Source organism: Pyricularia pennisetigena (genome assembly GCF_004337985.1).
Source record: "Pyricularia pennisetigena strain Br36 chromosome 7 map unlocalized Pyricularia_pennisetigena_Br36_Scf_8, whole genome shotgun sequence".
Taxonomy (NCBI): Eukaryota; Fungi; Ascomycota; class Sordariomycetes; order Magnaporthales; family Pyriculariaceae; genus Pyricularia; species Pyricularia pennisetigena.
The window spans coordinates 1,213,645-1,232,508 of record NW_021940920.1 but is presented as its reverse complement, the minus strand read 5'-3'; the positions used below and the strand labels follow the sequence as shown (position 1 = coordinate 1,232,508).

The window sequence follows — 18,864 nt, the reverse complement described above, 5'->3', positions numbered from 1 at the left end:
TCTGTTTTGAAAGTCGGCCATGGCTACCGCAGTCTTACAACAAAGCGGCCCGCGGGTCTTTTCCAACCATGGCAACATGGACGCGCTGACGGCAGAGGACTTTGAGACTGCTTCCATCCACTCGGTAGCTCCATCATATGGTGAGTTGCTTGTATTCCCGTATTCGGAGGCTGGCACATGCTCGCTGCCTTTCGCCGAAAGAATGTTGTGGGGCGCCTCTCTCCGCACCAATCATTCCCCGAAAACACCGACCCCGTCCCGGGATCCCCAACCGAGCTTCTCCGACTCTCCGAAGTTTAAAGACGCGCCCTAGCTAACTCGCGCGACAAAACCCCTAACCGACACAAGTCTCCGAGGTGCCGTCATACCACACCATCCCACGCGAGGCAACCCCGGCCTACTCGCCGCCCGAACAATCATCACCACCGTCGTACAGCTTCAACTCGCACCGCAGCCAACGAAGAACCAACCAGGACGGATACTACGCCAGCTCGTCCCGGCCCAGCCTGATCCCGCCCGCTGACTCGGTCGACGAACCGACCATCGGCCTGCCGCCCGTGCCAACGGGGCCGCTCCCGACGCTCGCCCCACAGCTCTCGGCCTTCCGCATCCCATCGTGGTCGAGCCTCGCCACCAACAACCACAACAACCGCCAGTACCGCAACGTGGCACAGCGGCGCGCCTCTGCTGCCGCGGCGTCGTCAACGAGGAGGCTCGAGGTCGCGACGTCGCCCAGCCGGATTGCCCGGCTCGAGAGGGTCAGCGAGATCGCAGAGGCCGAGGAGCAGCGCCGGCACCGCCCGCTCGAGGACCCCTACCTTGTCGGCGAGGTCGCGGCCAGGCGCGCTAGGGCCCAGAGGCTGGCCAGGGAGAATGGCAATGAGGTGCTCGAGATGGAGAACCGTAGGTGGGATCTGTTCCTTGGTGAGTTTCTTTGATATTTATATGCTTTGGTCCCAGTGCGCGTGGCAGGGACGAAAAACCTCTGAACTGACGCTGTTAAATTCACAGCCCAGATGAGAGACTTTCAGCCTCGCAACAGGCGAGGAAACTTGACCAGGCGCCTCCTGTGATGTGCAATAGCCCTCCCTTCCCACGAACACGCCAACACGATGGCGATTTCCAATATCAACTACGCCAACGCACACGAACAGAGACCGGCCAAATATTAACCGGGTACGAGCTGCCAAGTCCAGCTACAGTTTTGATGTTTTCTTTTGTCCTTTTGTCTTTTTGTTTCCCTCTGCGCTCAACCGTTTCGATTCTGTCGAACCATCACCCTCGACCGGGGAAAAGAAATGGGGGATCAACCCCCAAAAGACATATATTGTTGCATTTTCCCGGAGTCGTTGATTTGGTGTCTTTCCATATTTCTATGCATGACTTGGCGAGAATTCATTTCCTTTGTTTTTTTTTTTTCTTCTTTCTTTTGTCAATGTTGGGCATTTGCAAGAACCTGGCAACAACATCAAACTTTTCATGTCAGCATTTGGGGTATCTGTTGCACAGAAGCTGAACAAATATAACCGACTGAGCTGAACGACATATAGGCCGTTTCCGGCTGAGAACGGAACGGGGAGTCCACCCAGATTGTTAGGACCGTACATACTAGCACTAGAAATAACGAATATGCCATGTGCCATTCGTTCCGCACGCGTTCCTGGTGGGTGAGGATGCCGTAACATGTACTGTAGCTGAAATGTGACCATGAATGATGATGTCTGGATTGCAAGAGAGATTTGCAATCTCGGATATGCCGGGCCCAATAATGTACACTGTAAACCGTCGCGAAAGACTGTCAAGGAAATGTAGAAATAAGTAGGTAGATTCACTGTCCAAAAAAAAAAAAAAGAACGCCGGCCAAATGCTATATTGACACTTCCCTGCACAGCAGAAACTGCTGCTATGCTCTCACCAGGTGCTGCTTCAACTCTTTCTTCATCTCCTGGCGGAATAGTATACATGCATCCCTCTCATGTATGTAATATCTGTGAGGCTCAACTTTTGTGGCTGAAAGGGGTAGTATGGGTTAGCCAATGGGTCGGGTTTAGCCCTGGCTCTTGGTGTTGAGAATGAGCGCAACAATAAGCCTATTGCGCCACACAAACAAAGTTAGTACAATGTAGAGTTGCAAGACTTGCGCTGCAGTTTTATAGAATCCAGAAAGGAGCCATACCCATAAAGACCCAAGACTTCGCCGAAAATCAGAATCAGCACCATGCCGACAAAGATTCTGGACTGCTCCATGTAAGCCCTGACACCCTTGTCTCCAACAATGCCGATGCAGTAGCCGGCGGCCAGACCAGTAAGGCCGACGGACAAGCCGCAAGCGAGGTGCATGAAGCCTCTGAAAAGGTCGTAACTCGCGCCTGCAGTGGGAGCGTTGAGGTCCTGGGCGATCAAGACGGCGACGACGAGGGCGTAGACAGCGATGATTCCTGACATGATGACAGGAATCAAGCACTAAAAGGCAGCCAGACAGCGGGTATTTTGTTAGCAGTGTCCATATCTCAGGCATTCAGGTCATAGGCTACTGGATGACGACCAACAAGACGTGGTTAGGGTCAACTTACCTTCATGATGAGGTCTGGCCTAAAGGTTCCGACACCCGCGATACCGATGCCTGACTTGGCGGTGCCGAATGCTGCGCCAGCGCCTGTATTTTGTTTTTTTTTCTTCGTCAGCACATTTTCATCGTGTGTATATCAACCGAGAGGCTGGCGAGATGGAGGAAGGGTTACGCATACATCCGAAAATCATGGCAGCCGCAATGCCGGCCTAGAGCGAGGTGATCAATTTGTTAGAGCCAAATACATGCTGGGATGGAATCGGCAGCGAGGGTGTTGCAGGCATCGTAGCTTGGCTGTAGACGGTAGAGGCATGGCGATGATGCATGGTAGCGAGCTACATCGAGGAACAACAGGCAGCTAGCTTACCATGCCGACAAAGGGCGCGAACTTGGGCGCGAGCTCCGACTCGGACGGTACTGTTGATGGCATCGTGATTTTATTGCAGCTGCGCTCGATTCGACAGGAATTTGAGATGCGGCCGCGCGGGAAATGGTGTTGATGTCGTCGTTCTGATGAACTTGACCAGGGCTGCGACTGATGATGCTCTATGGTAACCCCGGACGAAGCGCGGAGGAAGCTCGCGTTTAGACCACGTGACTTGGCAGCAAGCTCGACTCTGAGCAACTTGGCCAGTCTCAGTCTCAGGGTCCACTCTTTGTTGTCAGGCCGTACCTAACTTGTGACATCACATCACCTGAGACTCAAGGGCACTTGATACGAGCCCAAGGCCGTTAAAGGTTGCAATAAATTCCTCACATTTTGTCTTTTAAACCCATATTTATCTTCCAAAAAGAAAAAGAAAACCTTCAAAGCGATGTGTTCTATTTTGTAATGCCTCAAGTACCGGTAGATTGTGGCGGCTGGGAGGCCACAGGCGACGGGTTGTCACCCGCAAACCAATTGCACAGTGTCTAGCCCCACTGATAACCGTCCCAACCACCAAAATCCGGAACCGTCGCCTGTGGTTTAAACCTTCTGGTACTGTAAGCCCGATGGGATGAATGGGCTCTACTGTGCGATGAGAGTTGGTACCTACCTACAGGTCAGGTAGGTATCTAGACCTAGGCATGCACCCGACTCGGTACATTTGGCTTAGCTAGATCTCGCTAGTTAGCAAAGTTTAGCAGATCTAGCCGGGTCCAATTATTGACAGCAGCAATGAGCGCCTTTGGGTGCTGTAGGACATGACCTGAGCGTTGTGGTTGGGATGGTGTTAAGCTTTGCAGCAATCCCTTTTTGTGATTTGGATTTGATCTCAGTACCTAAGAGGTAGGGGCCTTGGCGTTGGATGAAATGTGTACGAGCAACCACACGACACAACCTTAAACTGGAAAAACGAGAGTGTCTCTGTCCATTCATCCACTCACCTAACCTGGTGCTGAAATCATTCCAGTGTCTATGCCCACTACCTTCTGATAATCAAGCAAGCTACTGGCGTCGAACTTGTAGAAACCGGTGACCTTCATCAAGAGGCCTCCACTCGAGCAGTCACCAATTGATTGCGCCGTTGTCCTGTCGTCTGCCCGCCCGTCAAAAAACAGCCAGTCTGCCTGCCTGCCGCTTTCTGGCAGGGTTGGCACGGAGCACCAGTGAATCTTTCCCCCTCCAATTCTGCAGCCACCGAGCGGCCAACCTAGAAACCCTCGAATAAACTGCTGCAAAGCAAATAACGTCACAACCTAAACCCCAGCCCATCTGCCTACCATTTTGGCTCCTGGAACACGGCGAGGCAAGAGGAGAAAAGAAGAAAAGAAGAAGAAAAAATATTAAAAAAAAATTATTTTGAAAAAAAATATACTAGCCTAAAGACCACCCCCAACCTTTTGACAAGGCTTTGGTAGTATTTCTTATCATTGCTCCGGCGAGCACTGGCCGAGTTGCTGCCCGCCAATCCCGGCGCTGGTGAGTCGTTTTTTTGGGCTTTTTTTTTTTTATTGCCCGCTCGACCGCTTCCCGACGCCCAATTCCGTCGCGATACCTTGCTTTGCGTTGGCCTCGGTTTGCTCTGCAGCCGCCCAAGCAACGCAGACAGCCCGTTAATTTTATCGTGATTTTCGGTCGCAGAAGTCCATCACGATGGCAGAATATCAGCAGCATCGGAGACCGGGACCTGGCCAGGAGCAGCCACCTCGGTCACCCGATTACGGCCGATCCAACAACGACTTCCAACGCGAGGCCGCCTTTTCTAACATATTCGGCGCCGTCCCCGGGCCTGGTCGATCGCACACCATGACATCGTCATCTATGCCCCCGCCCGAGCTCATGCAACAGCATCAGCAGCAAGCCCGAACACAGACGATGGGAGGAGGAATGCAGCGTCCGCCCCCGCCTAGGATGCCTCAGGGTGGTCCTTACGGAGATCAACCGATGCCGCCCCGCAACAGGCCACCGATGGAGGACCCTCGGATGCATCAGCAGCAAAACGGATATTATCCGGGTCCGCAGCAGCGACCACCTCCCCAACAGGTTCCATCACAACAATATCAACAACAGCAGCAGCAGCAACAAGCAAGACGCTACCTCGGCCAACAGCCACCGCCTCGCTTTGACTCTAGACCCCCGCCTCCCATGAACGGCTATAATAATGGTATGAGACCTCCACCCCCAAGGTTTCACTCAGGAAGTGGTGGCCCTGGAGGTCCTCCGCCAGCGCTCAACTCGGACTCGTACCGAACCCAGAGTCTCGCGAGTGCCCCAAGACCCCAGATGTATCATCCGCCTCCGAATGCCTACCAGCAGTCGCCGGCAAATGCTTTCCGTCATGCACCTTACAATGCTCCCGCCCCGAACCCGAACGCTCATTCGGCCAGGACGACGGCGCAGGGTCGCGTTGTTCCCGACAGGCATGATGACCGTGCCATGTCCATGAGCGGAGGCTACTCGTCACACGACAGAGATGCGCATCAGACGATGAGTGGACGCATAATACCGAACCGTAGGCCAGGCGCCCAGCCGACAGATACTTCTCCGACATACCATGGTTTCGCGAATGGATATACGCCGGCTCCCGGCTCACAAACAAGGACGACCAGCATGGCTTCCTCCACCAGCGGCAGTAATGATAGAACCATGTCTATGGCATCCACGATAGCACCGTCCATCGCCGCTAGTGACAAGACAGATTCTAACACATTGGTGCACCGCTCGTCGGTCGCGCGATCCGTCGAGAGTGAGAGGCCTACGACGGCCAAGGTCCGACCACCGTTGGTATACCCTGCGCTCTTGTCTCGCGTGGCCGAGTGTTTCAAGCAGAAAATCATTACCGGCGACAAGACGAAGAACGGCTTGACATACAAGAACGCTTTTACAGGTAGCGAGGCAGTGGATGTCCTTTCGTATATTATTCGGACGACCGATAGGAATCTGGCTCTGCTTCTTGGTCGCGCTCTCGATGCCCAAAAGTTCTTCCACGATGTTACTTATGAACACAGGCTACGCGACTCCTCGACGGAGATGTACCAGTTCAAGGAGACCATGACGGAAGAACAAGAGGATGCGGGAACGTCAGTCAACGGTGTCTTTGTGCTGCTTTCCGAGTGCTATTCGCCAACATGTACCCGCGATCAGCTGTGCTACAGCATTGCGTGCCCTCGCCGTCTCGAACAGGTTTCCAGGTTGAATCTGAAGATGGGCCCAGGTCTGAAGGATGAGTCTGCTCCAGTAGTCGGCGAGGACGACATTGACCAAACGGACGAGCAGAAGCTCTGGATCAACACTGTCCCCAAAGAGATTGCCGAGCGTGTTAGCGACAAGGAGAAGAAACGCCAGGAGGTCATATCCGAGATATGCTACACCGAAAGGGACTTTGTCAAGGATCTGGAGTACCTACGTGACTTTTGGATCAATCCTCTACGGTCCAAAAACTCTCCCATTGCTGCACATCGGAGAGAGGAGGTTGTGCGCAAAATCTTCAGCAACATTATTGACCACCCTTCGATCCACGGCGTCAGCTCTCGCTTTGCCAAGGCTCTTACGGACCGACAACAAAAGGACCCGGTTGTGTCTAATATTGGCGACATCTTTAAGGAGTTCGTGCCTCAGTTCGAGCCGTTCATCCTCTATGGTTCCAAGCAGCTCGAGGCCAAGTTTGAGTTTGAGAATGAGCGTTCGAACAACCCGCTATTTGCACGATTTGTGGACGAGATTGAGAGGCGCAAGGAGTCGAGGAAACTGGAACTCAACGGTTACCTCACCAAGCCGACGACACGTCTGGCTAGATACCCGCTTCTGTTGGAGAATGTTTGCAAATACACGGTGGACGACAGCTCGGATAAGACGGACATTCCCAAGGTCATGAAGATGATCAAGGATCTCCTGGCAAGAGTCAATGCCGAGTCCGGAAAGGCTGAGAATCGGTTCACTCTCAGGCGACTTAACGAGCAGCTCAAATTCAGACCCAATGAGAGGGTCGATCTCAGACTGACGGATGAGGGCAGAGAACTGGTGTTCAAGAGCCAGATGAAGAAATCTCCAACTGATCCAGCAGACATTACAGCATTCTTGTTTGATCATGCCGTGTTATTGGCACGCATCAAGACTGTGGGCAAGGTTGAAGAGACCAAAGCGTACCGCAGGGTCAGTAGCACCCTCTTGTGTTTTTCTGTGTAAACTTGCTTGCTGACGCTGAAGTAGCCCATTCCTCTTGAACTGCTGATGATCAAGGAGATGGAGGAAGTCATTCCATCAACAGGGCCGAAAAGGTCTTCCAGCAGTTTGCTGCCGTTGAGAAGCGCCAACACAAGCACAAGCAAGTCGGAAGGATGGCCTATTACGTTCAAGCATCTCGGCAAGGCCGGCTATGAGTTGACTCTGTATGCGACGAACCAGTCTGCACGCCAGAAGTGGCTAGAGTACATTGCCGCAGCACAAGAACGGCTTAGGGCCCGGGCAGACTTTTTGAACATGACAACAATCTCGGCGGGCTTCTTTGGACCGGCCAACAAAGTCAACTGCTGCGTACCATATGGTAAGTAGATGCAGACTGTAATTGACACCCCGGGCTCGCGTAAGTTGCTAACAAAAGGTAAAATGTACAGACGGTGGCCGCAAGCTGGTCTACGGCACGGATACAGGCATCTTCATCTCAGACCGCCGCTCTAGGACAGCAACCAACCCCAAGCGTGTCATCGAGACGCAAAATGTCACCCAAGTCGACGTGCTTGAGGAGTATAACATGCTACTGGTGCTCTCCAACAAGACACTGTACAACTATCCTATTTCTGCTCTCGATTCGCCCGAGCCTTCGAGCAACAAAAAGGGTAAGAAGATCCAGAGCCACTGCATATTCTTCCGGGCTGGCATATGCTTGGGCAGACACCTAGTCTGCTGCGTGAAATGGTCGGCCATCACCACCACAGTCAAGGTTTACGAACCAAACGACGCCATGAGCAAGACACGGAAGCAGAAGGGGCTGGGTAAGATGTTCAATGCCGGGCAAGATGAGCTCAAGGCCTTCAAGGAGTTCTACATTCCAACCGAGACGACGAGCGTACACTTCCTCAAGTCGAAGCTCTGCGTGGCGTGTGCGCGTGGGTTCGAGGTGGTGGCTCTGGAGACGCTGGAGACGCAGTCACTACTCGACCAGGCAGACACGTCCCTCGACTTTGTGGCACGCAAGGAAGGGGTCAAGCCAATTCACATTGAGAGACTCAACGGCGAGTTCCTGCTCAACTACAGCGAATTCTCGTTCTTTGTCAACCGCAACGGGTGGCGTGCTCGGCCTGGATGGCGGATCGACTGGGAGGGCACACCGCAAAGCTTCGCGCTCAGCTACCCCTGGATCTTGGCGTTCGAGCCCAATTTTATAGAGCTCAGGCATATCGACACCGGGGCGGTGCACATTGTGCCGCACCGAAACATCAGGATGCTTCACAGCAGCACGCACGAGGTGAGTTTACATTTCTTTAATCCCCGCCGGTTCGCTCGCGAGTTGGTCTCGTTGCGGACCTTGCTTGTGACTGGCGAGGATGGAACGGCCACAGAGACTGGAACTAATCAATACCGGGATCACAGATCATTTTTGCGTACGAGGACGAGAGGGGCGAGGACGTCGTCGAGGCGCTCGACTTCTGGAAAAGCCAGCGCAGGTCCGAGGTACCGACCAGTCCGGAACGAGCGGCTGCTGCGGCGACCGCCGCCTCAGAGGCAGGACCTGTGCCGAACCACAGGTAGTTTGTTCCGGGGAGGATGCGTTGAGTGTTTTTATAGAGAGGGATTGACGACGCGTTATCTTTGTTTTTATTTGAACAGCGGGTTCATGTGGCTTTTCTGATCCAATTCACCTCGATTGTTTTTGGAACTTTTTTTTCTTTTCGGCACCTTCTTCCATTTTAATACCTTTTTTGGGTTCATGTGGCCTACTTCTTTTTGCATGTAAACAAGAGTCATTTTGTGCATCTCTTCTCTCCCGTTGTCTGTTTTCTTTGTGGACGTAAGTGAAAGGGGAACCAAGTTGAGAGATGAGCAAGTTGAGGTCCGACACTTTAAGTCCAGCTTTTGTTTTTTCCTGACATGAGAAATTTTTGTTGACCCGCGGGTTGGGAAGGACGGTTCTTTCACACCATCTTTACTGTCTTGTGCGAGGAGTGGGAGATATGGATCTAAGCTGTTTTTTCTTTCACTTTTTTTTTCCCTTGGCTGCTGGAAATTCTTCGTCATTTATATTTTGCCAAAATGGGGAGGCGTTTTCTATTTCTTATTCTTGCGGAGTATCAAGTGAAATTCAATATTTGCCCGTGTGATGTCTACTTTTTTGCTACAACAGACTTGATTTTGGAAACTTTTGACAGTCTCGCCAAGAGATTCGGAGTATCTTGGCAAATAGCCCGTTTTTACGGTTTTTGTGGAGATTTGCCACGGCTTCTTTTTTTTTTTTTTTCGTTTGGATCAGCTTTGTGATGGGCAACATGGAGTCTGATGGGGGAATCTAGAATGTGTCAAACGTGTGGTGGTTGCTTGGCAATCTGGAGCAAAAGTGTGCAAGATAAATTAATTAGAGGGGGGTGGGTTTTGTTTGCTTGGGCAACGCAGGTTCTTTTTCGGTGGGTAGTGTCCTTTTTGAGTCTAGATCCGGACCCAGGCTGTCTATCGGACTGCGGGCACTGAACTAGCCGTCGTCTGGAAAATTTTGGTAATACTCATCCAGTAGCAGCTTTTTATTTTTCTCTTTCTTCTTTCGACATTATACGCTTCGTCACGACTAAATGAGTTGAGCAAAAACCAAAGAAATAATCACAAAACCTCGAGTTGTGTTTTGGTCCCGACGAGAGATAGATTAAGGCCCCCTTTCCATTCGTCTCCCCTCGGTCAGAGAAAAGAAGGCTGTGTCTGTTTTTGTTGTTCAGGAGCGGAGGTGCGGAAAAGAGCCACCCACTCCGATTCGCGTTCGTCAAAAGGGTTCGGACTTTTATTTTAAGCCACGGACAACGAGGGAAAAGGCAAGGTCGGCATGCGTGGGTAGTATGTGTGTGTCTACTCTGCATATTAACTCTCTCACTTTTTTTTTTTTTTTTTTTTTTTNNNCAGAATTAGTGTCATTGTGGTTATAGAAGAAGAAGCAGCAAAAATTGTGGAGGGCACTGGCCAAAGTTTTGGACGTCTCGGGATCACTCGCAATGGCGGATGGAATTGGTGATGCATTGCATGCAGCCAACTTACCTACCAGGGGCATGTCGTGTGTGGGGATTGAAGCTCTTTGTCTTGCTTGGTTTATCCGTACAGGTTTGTTGCAGCTGCATTGGATTGGATACCAACCAACAGTGGTTGTGGTGCAAGGACTCAAACACCAACCGGCTTAGTACGGGAAATGCTACAGTCCACTTTTCTTTGGGCGATTACAGGGATCAACAAGTTACCAGAAACGGGACATGGGAAGCTAATGCACGTTCCAGGAACGTCACTTCCCCTAGCTTTGCCGGGCAATTAATGCTCTCAGCAACAGCAGCAGCTACCCAGCAGCGGGCAGCACCACAAAAAAAAAAAAAAAGGACAGTACGTACCTGCCCGTAACTTCCATGCTCCATCGCATCGCTCGGGGCACCTTTCAATTTGCCCCAATCAATGCTTGTGCTCCCAAGCCTGACCGGTCTCCCACCCGCCTTTTCTTGGGCTGGACTCGGCTGACTAGGCATGGCAACCCTCCCTGCCCAGGATAACTGTACATGTACCTACCTTACCTATGCATGCCTGGGCCCTCATTGAAAGCTTAAGGTGGTCGATCCCGGTTCGTCGGTTGGTGCTTTGACACAGGTCAAGGGGGAAAAAGGGCAAAAAAGAAAAGAACACGGCCAACTTCAATCCATTCCACTCCTCAAACACTTGGACGGGCTTGATTTGGCAAGCAGCAAGCAGCGGCAATAGGCCGCTTTCGATCGATCCCGCCACTTCCCGTGATCTGATGCTTCCCTGTTCCTTACTTGCTCTGCCTTTCCCCATGGTTCAAATACCCTCGTCCTCGCCCACCCACACACTCGTACGCTTTTTGTTCTGGCCCCGACACTTTCAACTTTCCCCATGTCTTTCGGACTTACCCAACCAAATACAAACTAAAGATTACATTTAAAGGGACTGGTTCGTATCGCCAAGAACAAGTCTCAAGTCACCTTCCCACCCTCCCCAGAGATCAGCCAAAGCTTGTCACTTCTTGACAACAAAAACACCACGCAATCATCCTTTCGGTCGTGGATATCGCTCTCGACGACAAAAACTTCTTTCAACACAAAGACCTAGCCTCCTAGAAGCAGTTTTCTTCAACCACACACCACACCCAACCAAAACAACACAACACAATGGCTTGCTACTGCGCAAACTTTTACGTATGTGCTATTTTCTTCCATCCCTTGGATCCAAGATTTTATGACGTGAAGGATAGCGCTAACATTCCTTCGCCAACTAATAGGGCAGCATCAACTGCCACAACCAGGTTACCCGCTTTGGTGATAGGTGCAAGCTTTGCATTGTAAGTTCACTTCTTGGTCACCTTTCCAAAATACCGAACCGGAAGCTAATCGCCAACTCATCTCAGGCCCTCAAGTCCGGCGCATCAATGTCTTCCGGTCTTCTCTCAAGCGACTCGGAGTCGTGGGCTCAGCCCGTCTCCTCCAGCAGCAGACACCCCAAGCGCCAGGACTCGTATGGCAGCAGCGACCATAGCAGTGGCAGCAGCAGGCCCACGAGGGGCGACTCCCGCTACAGCAGGAAACAGTGACTCCCAAACCTCGCCAAGAAGCTGATATGCGGACAAGATGAATGATGCAGCATCTTCACTACCGCCAGCCAAAGTACCATGTCACCCAAGAAAACCTGCAAACAAAAACGAAACATCAACGGCATGAACCGCCTAAACCTAGAAATCCGACAAGGTCATGCCGGCTGGACCATCCTTCTTGACTCGTCCATCGCGGCAAGCGGTCGCGGGACGATGTTCCTTGCCTTATCATCAACCAACACCACCACGTCACAACAACAACTCAGTTGAAACAGCAAAACACTTGGCCTCTTCATCGAGGCACTAGTCATTCTGACGCAGAATCACGTTTCTCTCCAACTCTCTCTTCTCAGTGGCACCCCCTGGTGGCGGGCTCCGCGAATTTTACGACTTACTCACTTTTAAACCGAAAAAAAATTCAAGCCATTTTTTACTATCCGTTTCACGTGGACGACAGACTTTGAGGGGCGTTTTGATATCATTTGGTCATTTTTCTTGCAGGTTGCATTTGTGGAATGGATGGGTGCCAGCAGTTTTGCTATGGCCGGCGACACCCCAGTTTGACAGCCAAAAGCACGGCCAGAGTTGTTGTTTTTTCGACTTTTTTTTTTAGTTTCTTTTCAAAGCTAGAGGAACCAACACGGGGTTCTCTTCTGTACAACTGTCTTGGCGCTCGAGGTGTCTCGAACACCTGCCTGTAAATTATAGATCAAAACAAAGAGACGACGCGAATGATCGACGAAATTTGTTCACCCACGGGATAGATTCACAGTGACAAGTCAAGTACCCTTTCTTCATTGGACGAATTTAGCGCAAAGGCTCAATCTTTGCGGGGGATCGACCGGGCAAGGGACACTTGTGCTCAGCTTTGGCATTAATGACACGCGGCTTGGACATTCAGCCCAAAGCAACGCAGCCACACGAGCAAAGGACCCATATTGGGGGGCGAGAAGACCATCAAAGTTGTCCCAGGACGAGACATAAGCTTTCATAATGGGATGAACGGGAATTTTGATCTCCTTTTTATTTGCTCCCAAACATTAGTGCCCCCCGCTTTCTCAACAGAACCTTTTTTTCCCTCTGGTTTCCCTCCCTTTATTCCCTTTGACACTTTTTGCGGATATGGGGTGGGATGGAGCGATCGAGGGCCCGAGAAGGTTTCGGCAGTAGCGGGTTTGTATTTATTTGTCAGAGATATGGATTTTAAAAAAAATAATAAGAAAAGTAAGGCAGCTCTAAGTGTGGCCAGCCAGGTATGGGACCCGGGTGAAGATGACCGGTCAGCACGTCTTTTTCGGGGTGTTGCTGTTGTACTTGCTGCTATACTTCCCTGGCTGTACTGCTATACAATAGGTATACTCGGTGGGTACTTAACAAACTTTGGTGTTGTTGCCTTTTGTCATCTTGTGTGTGGAATACCAAGAAATGTCTCTTTTTTTGTCGCCCAAACCGTGTTACACGAACCAGCCAATCACGCCGTGACTTTGTTTCTAGAGATGGCTAGGCTGCTTGTTTGGTACCGACCTACCTTGTCCAGCTTACCGTATGAATAACGAATGGGGGCTGACGTGTGTATATCAGCAAATACGATTGGATTGAGGGGGGAGGGATTTATGCCTAAAAAAAAATAAAGCCCGACGGGCTCTGCGGGGAAAAAAAAAGACGGCCACCGTTTATAGAGCCAAGAAGAAAAAAGAGCAGCAAAGAAAAAGCAAAAAAAAGAAGAAAAAAAAGCCATGAGCCCTGAACGGCCGCCTCGCATCGAAAAAAGGCTACGCGTGCCAAGATTTTCTTGTTTTCCCCGGGGCTTTCCATCATCACGCTGATTGGGCTGTCTTGTTGGTAGATACTCCCCCGCCGGAGGGGAGTTTATTGCCGTGCGTGAGTGTGTGCATGTATAACTAACTAACTGCATGTGTGGTATTGCGCTAGACCCAAGGTTGGGGCTGGTTTGCCGTTATGGCTACACGGCGCTAGCTTTATCAGCAGCTTTCGAAAAAGGAGAAGGGGGGGGTATGAGTGATGTCAAGTCGGTCGATTCGGGTGTTATTCCCCTGGTTTTTGTTGTTATTCTGTTGGAATCACACCATTCCTCAAGCCTCCCCCAACAAAAGGCTGAGTTTGTGGATTTGGCTAAAAGCTCATGGGAGATTAAAGACTTTTGTTTATTGTTTTGGAATAAAAAAAAAAGAGAGAGAGAGAGCGAGAGAGAGAGACAAATAGTTAAAGTTACCGCCACCACCTCGGAAGCATGGGCCATATGTTTGGTTCGCCAGACATTTTCTTTTTATTTCCTTTAGTTTGTTTTATCTCTCCGCGGGGATGTTGTAGATATCGACACTGCTGGAGTCGGCGGGGAGGGTGAGCTTATCGTGGATAAGCACAGCCCGCTGATATAGAGTTGAAAGACAAAAATACGCGCGGGCTGGGGAGAAAAAGAAAAAAAAACAATACTATATTAGAGAGGATGAGTTTCCGTGGGCGGGAGAGATAATAGGGAAAAAAAGTCAAAAATAGAAAAGAAAAAAAAAACGATAAGAGAATCCCCGCGGGCCAAAAAGAGTAAAAGATCAGACTCGGTGTAGATGGGAGCTTATTGTGTGCCACTAACCATGAGTAACTACCGGTAGAGAAAAATCAAATAAAATAAAAATGAAAATGAAAAATGAAAAATGAAAAAAACCGGGACGAACACCCACCCCATTCACGATGCTCTGCCCGGGCCGGTCCGACTCTGTGGTTGGAGGGAGATTTCGTCCGGTTGTCACACTCTGCCATGTGAAGTATCGAGGTTTGCGTGCGACGGGTGCGAAAATCCGAGTTTGTATTTCTTTATTTCTCTTTGGCTTTCTAACCGTTGGACGACTCAGCTACCTAGTCCAAAGTAGCAGTACAAAGACCGTTGACCGAAGTTGTATAGACCAGTTACACCGGATTGACCACACGACCACACCCAAGCGGGTTTGCCCTGACCAACGGGCTCCCTCCGGCTCAATGCTGTGCCGCTTGAACGCGTTCCTAGCTGGTTTTGTTGTCTTTTCATATTTGTTTTTCATTGTTGCCACGATGTATTGGTCATAAAATTTGCAATGCCAAATCCCCAAGAATCCATCCCGGGCTTTTTTTGCCCCCCAGGAAGTGGCAGGTATTGTTGGTAGTGTGTGTCACACGTTTCTGTACGACCTAAAATCTCTCGACGCAGCTTCTTGAGCAAAAAAAAAAGCAGCTAGCTGCCTGAATGTGTGTGTATATGCATGTGTGTGTAACCATGCCGCCATGCGGCCCGATTTCCTCAGCCCTGAAACCTTGGCAGCCTTGTCATCCGTCGTTCTACTTCTGGAAGGTCCTGGGCATGGGGGGATGGGGATGGACAAGAAAGAACATAGAGAAACAAGAAAACGGGGAAACGGGAGCCGGTGGCTTGCGGCAAGATGCAGCTAGGGAGGGTTTGTACGAGGAGGGACAGAACGGGAGGCGTGGTTTTTTTTTTTTTTTTTTTTTTTTTTTTTTTTTTTTTTTTTCTTTCTGTCTAGCACGGATTTTTCGGATGAACAAAGAGATACTATGGGAACCTAGGGACCGAGCGTGTGGAGACGAGTTGGGAAAAGGCTCGGGATTGTCGTCGTTGCGTCTCGCTCGAGAGGGGGACGCAACGCAAACATAAGCCTGTCAACGCCAAAAGATGAGAAGGATTATTCCCACCTCCCGCAGTGTTGGACTAGGTAGTTAGTTTACTACCTTATTTTACTACAAGTTGGGTGGGAAAAGAAAAGGTGGGACGGGTCACCCAAAGTCCTTTTTGGTTCTAGCCTCAAATGTCCAAGCATAGATAAGATCCGAACGAGCAAGAGCATAGGCAGAGAGGCAGGTCTAATAATCCTGATAACGATACTGTACCCTTGGACTAGCGAAGACGCTAGAGCCAAAGGACCGGCTTGAGCTGGTCTGTCTGTCCAGTCGAGAAAAGAAGCGATCTGCAGCATCTAGATTCCGGTCTATGGAGAACACTAGAAACCGAAGACGGGCGTTTAGGGGAAATATCGCCGGCATCGCACGCTGATCACATACGATACAGTACGCGATTATGTTTACTCGGGCTGCGTGGGGGCCAATGGGGCAGGGATGCAAACAGGAAGATTGACGGCGAATGCGACATACAGTATAAGCATACTACGTCGTAATGGTATAGGCAGGCCTCCCAACGATGGCAGTGTCGTCTGATTTTCCTCCCTTGGCTCGTGTTGCAACTACCGACGTTTCGAAACTTGTATCAATCAACCACTTCTACCGACGGGTTTCGGTAAGGTGTTGGGGTCGACGGGAAGTCAAATTTCTCCGCGATCTCGTCGAATAGGTGTGGTTGATAGAAAATCCATGTTTCGGTTCTCTGAGTGGTTATAATGGAACGGTTAAGGCGAGTAACGTTTGTGTCAAAGGGGAAAAAAAAATCAGTCTGACAGGTAATAAATAACGGCCTTCCTACCTCGGGTTGTGGGCTTTTCTATTTGCTGCTTCATCCCGACCGGCCCGATGTTTTGAGGTAGTATGAGGGTCTGAAAGGACGATTTTTTTCTTAATCATTTTTTCGCACTTTCCATTTGTTCATTTGGAAAAGTAGGTTCCTGCCGACTGTTGGCCCCTAAAAAAACAAAAAAAATAAAAAAAGACCCTCGAGATTTCCAAGAAAGAAAAACTATAAGCCGCCGCCGCATCGCCGAGTGGACGCCGAGTCCTCCGTGGCGCAGCATATCTCCTTGTTCTGGAAGTGGAGTTCTTGTCTTTGGGAATTTTACGGCTGGCGGGGGATGCTTGCGCGGAAAAGCATATTCTCTCCTACATGTATGTGTTGGATGCAATCTTGAAGAGCTTGTAACTTTCTCCTTTTATTTAATATATTTTCCGAACTCGCTGCAGGTGATCTGATGTGGCAGCCAGCGGTCGCTTCTGAATAGTCAGACCTAGGAAGTTGGTAGGAAACTGTTCGGATGGTGATGGCGCCAAGTTTAAGTTGCTCTGAATTATTTACAAAGGTACGAAGGCGATTGATTGGATGTCGGCAAGACAAGATTAAAAATGGACTCGTGTAAGAAATTATTGGCCAGCCCTGCCTTAATGCAGGTAGTCAGAACATAGCACATGGAATTATGGAGTCCTGTGTTTGTGTGGGAGGGACGGGTAACCAATTGATCTGTAGATGTGACAGATGCGGACTTTTTTTTTCTCTTCCCCCTATTGGTTTTTCCACGTCTAGAGTGTGTCGGCAGTCGAAGAGTGGGCTCGGCTGATGCATACCGACGGTCTGGATCACCGTGCTTGATGCACAGGGCAGATCTCTCCTTTTTGATGACTGCTTACAACATTGACCTTCTTTGAGAGCGGTACAGGCAAGGGCGGAAAGATGTATTATCAGGAAAAAAGAAAAAGGGGCGGGAAAACAAATTGCAGCCAAAACACCAAAGCAGGCCGCAAAGGCATGCTTGAGGTCTCTGCCCATTTCCCCATGTTTCTCGACATGCTGCAGGCTCAGCAAATACCCGATCGATCGATCCACTTCTGATCCCTCGCAGCCTTGCTCTGGACCAAATGTAACCCTGCCCGCGTTTCCCCAGACTGCTATTCACAGGAAAAGATACCCATGCACAAAGTTAGATATATGAGGTTGTATGCAAATGCAACGGCTCGTGTAAATCAAGACTGAATGTAGAAAAGTCATGCCTCCGGTCAGGATAGGACAGCGGCAATAATCAAAATTGTAAGGAAATAAAAAGTGGCCTGGACCGGCTGGTCTCCGCGACCCTTTCCACTAGCCCCACTTCAGTTCATGTCTCTCCCGTTCGGGTCACAGACGCACGTCCAAAGTAGGTAGGGTACCTAAGACCAACCTAGTAATTACCTACAACATTGATATGACCTGCTTACCTCTTAAGCCATCGTCTCCGACTAGCCCTAACTCTCTTTGTCCCGTATTGACTGGGTCTTACTATACGGGTGTCGCTTGTACGGACGCAAGAGTCATGTAAAGCCCAATAACGCTGCTTCTCTCGCTCCATGACGGTTGAGGCTTGTCTTGTCGTGTTTTGTTCTGACGTGTCTTTGGTTTTTTTTTTAGGGTTCAAGGAAAACAACGAAAGGTAGAGTCGTTTCTCAGGCCCTTGTTTTCGCTCTGTCACGCTAATTCTGGCGTAATGGCGCTAACATAACGGGGTGGCCTTCCTTTCCCCCCAACCGCCCCCGGCTCCGTGCCCAACTTGCACCAACCTGCTCTGCTCAGCAAGACAAATCGTTCTAGCTTGGGGTCTTCCTGCGTTTCTATTTTCAGTTTGGTGTCTTCGTAATCGCAGACGCCAGCTTCCATCGTCTTCTGTTCACGGGCGTGCCATATTACGTAGCTCAAAAGCACAGACCTTTTCTCATGTATAGCTTCTCTCTTCGGTCATACAACCTGGAGACCCTTGATAAAGCAACTCCTTACGTCTGGTGCCTGGACAGGCTGATCCTTGGCCAAGGGAATTTTGGAGAGAAGAAGAAAGAGATAAGGGGGTTTCTAGAAGCCTAACGTCGCAGGTAACTCTACCTAGGTGAAGCATGCACCGACTACGGTGTAGTGGAATTTCCTGGCAAAAGCAACGAGTAACGAGCAACGAGCAACTCGATTCCGGCAATCACCGGCACTTGGGGAAAAAGAACATTTGAAGCTGCCAAAGATGGTCTCGTGACAGAATTAGTGTCATTGTGGTTATAGAAGAAGAAGCAGCAAAAATTGTGGAGGGCACTGGCCAAAGTTTTGGACGTCTCGGGATCACTCGCAATGGCGGATGGAATTGGTGATGCATTGCATGCAGCCAACTTACCTACCAGGGGCATGTCGTGTGTGGGGATTGAAGCTCTTTGTCTTGCTTGGTTTATCCGTACAGGTTTGTTGCAGCTGCATTGGATTGGATACCAACCAACAGTGGTTGTGGTGCAAGGACTCAAACACCAACCGGCTTAGTACGGGAAATGCTACAGTCCACTTTTCTTTGGGCGATTACAGGGATCAACAAGTTACCAGAAACGGGACATGGGAAGCTAATGCACGTTCCAGGAACG

The 18,864-nt window shown here is 50.2% G+C and overlaps 4 protein-coding genes across 4 annotated transcripts; 3 read left to right on the top strand and 1 right to left on the bottom strand.

Moving 5' to 3' along the window:
- Positions 1-19: 19 nt before the first annotated feature.
- Positions 20-1,073, top strand: PpBr36_09475 (uncharacterized protein; the record flags this gene model as incomplete). Its single annotated transcript, XM_029896596.1, has 3 exons — positions 20-140; positions 349-924; positions 1,012-1,073. 3 exons carry the CDS (start codon positions 20-22, stop codon positions 1,071-1,073), a joined length of 759 nt encoding a protein of 252 aa, XP_029744545.1.
- Positions 1,074-2,047: 974 nt separating this feature from the next.
- Positions 2,048-2,999, bottom strand: PpBr36_09474 (uncharacterized protein; the record flags this gene model as incomplete). Its single annotated transcript, XM_029896595.1, has 5 exons — positions 2,048-2,090; positions 2,177-2,463; positions 2,574-2,656; positions 2,748-2,778; positions 2,937-2,999. 5 exons carry the CDS (start codon positions 2,997-2,999, stop codon positions 2,048-2,050), a joined length of 507 nt encoding a protein of 168 aa, XP_029744544.1.
- Positions 3,000-4,646: 1,647 nt separating this feature from the next.
- Positions 4,647-8,741, top strand: PpBr36_09473 (uncharacterized protein; the record flags this gene model as incomplete). Its single annotated transcript, XM_029896594.1, has 4 exons — positions 4,647-7,145; positions 7,203-7,536; positions 7,607-8,457; positions 8,583-8,741. The coding sequence occupies 4 exons, from the start codon at positions 4,647-4,649 to the stop codon at positions 8,739-8,741; spliced, it is 3,843 nt and encodes a 1,280-aa protein (XP_029744777.1).
- Positions 8,742-11,356: 2,615 nt separating this feature from the next.
- PpBr36_09472 (uncharacterized protein) lies at positions 11,357-11,775 on the top strand (the record flags this gene model as incomplete). The annotated part of the gene is made up of 3 exons (XM_029896593.1): positions 11,357-11,383; positions 11,467-11,526; positions 11,593-11,775. The coding sequence occupies 3 exons, from the start codon at positions 11,357-11,359 to the stop codon at positions 11,773-11,775; spliced, it is 270 nt and encodes an 89-aa protein (XP_029744543.1).
- Positions 11,776-18,864: the final 7,089 nt, after the last annotated feature.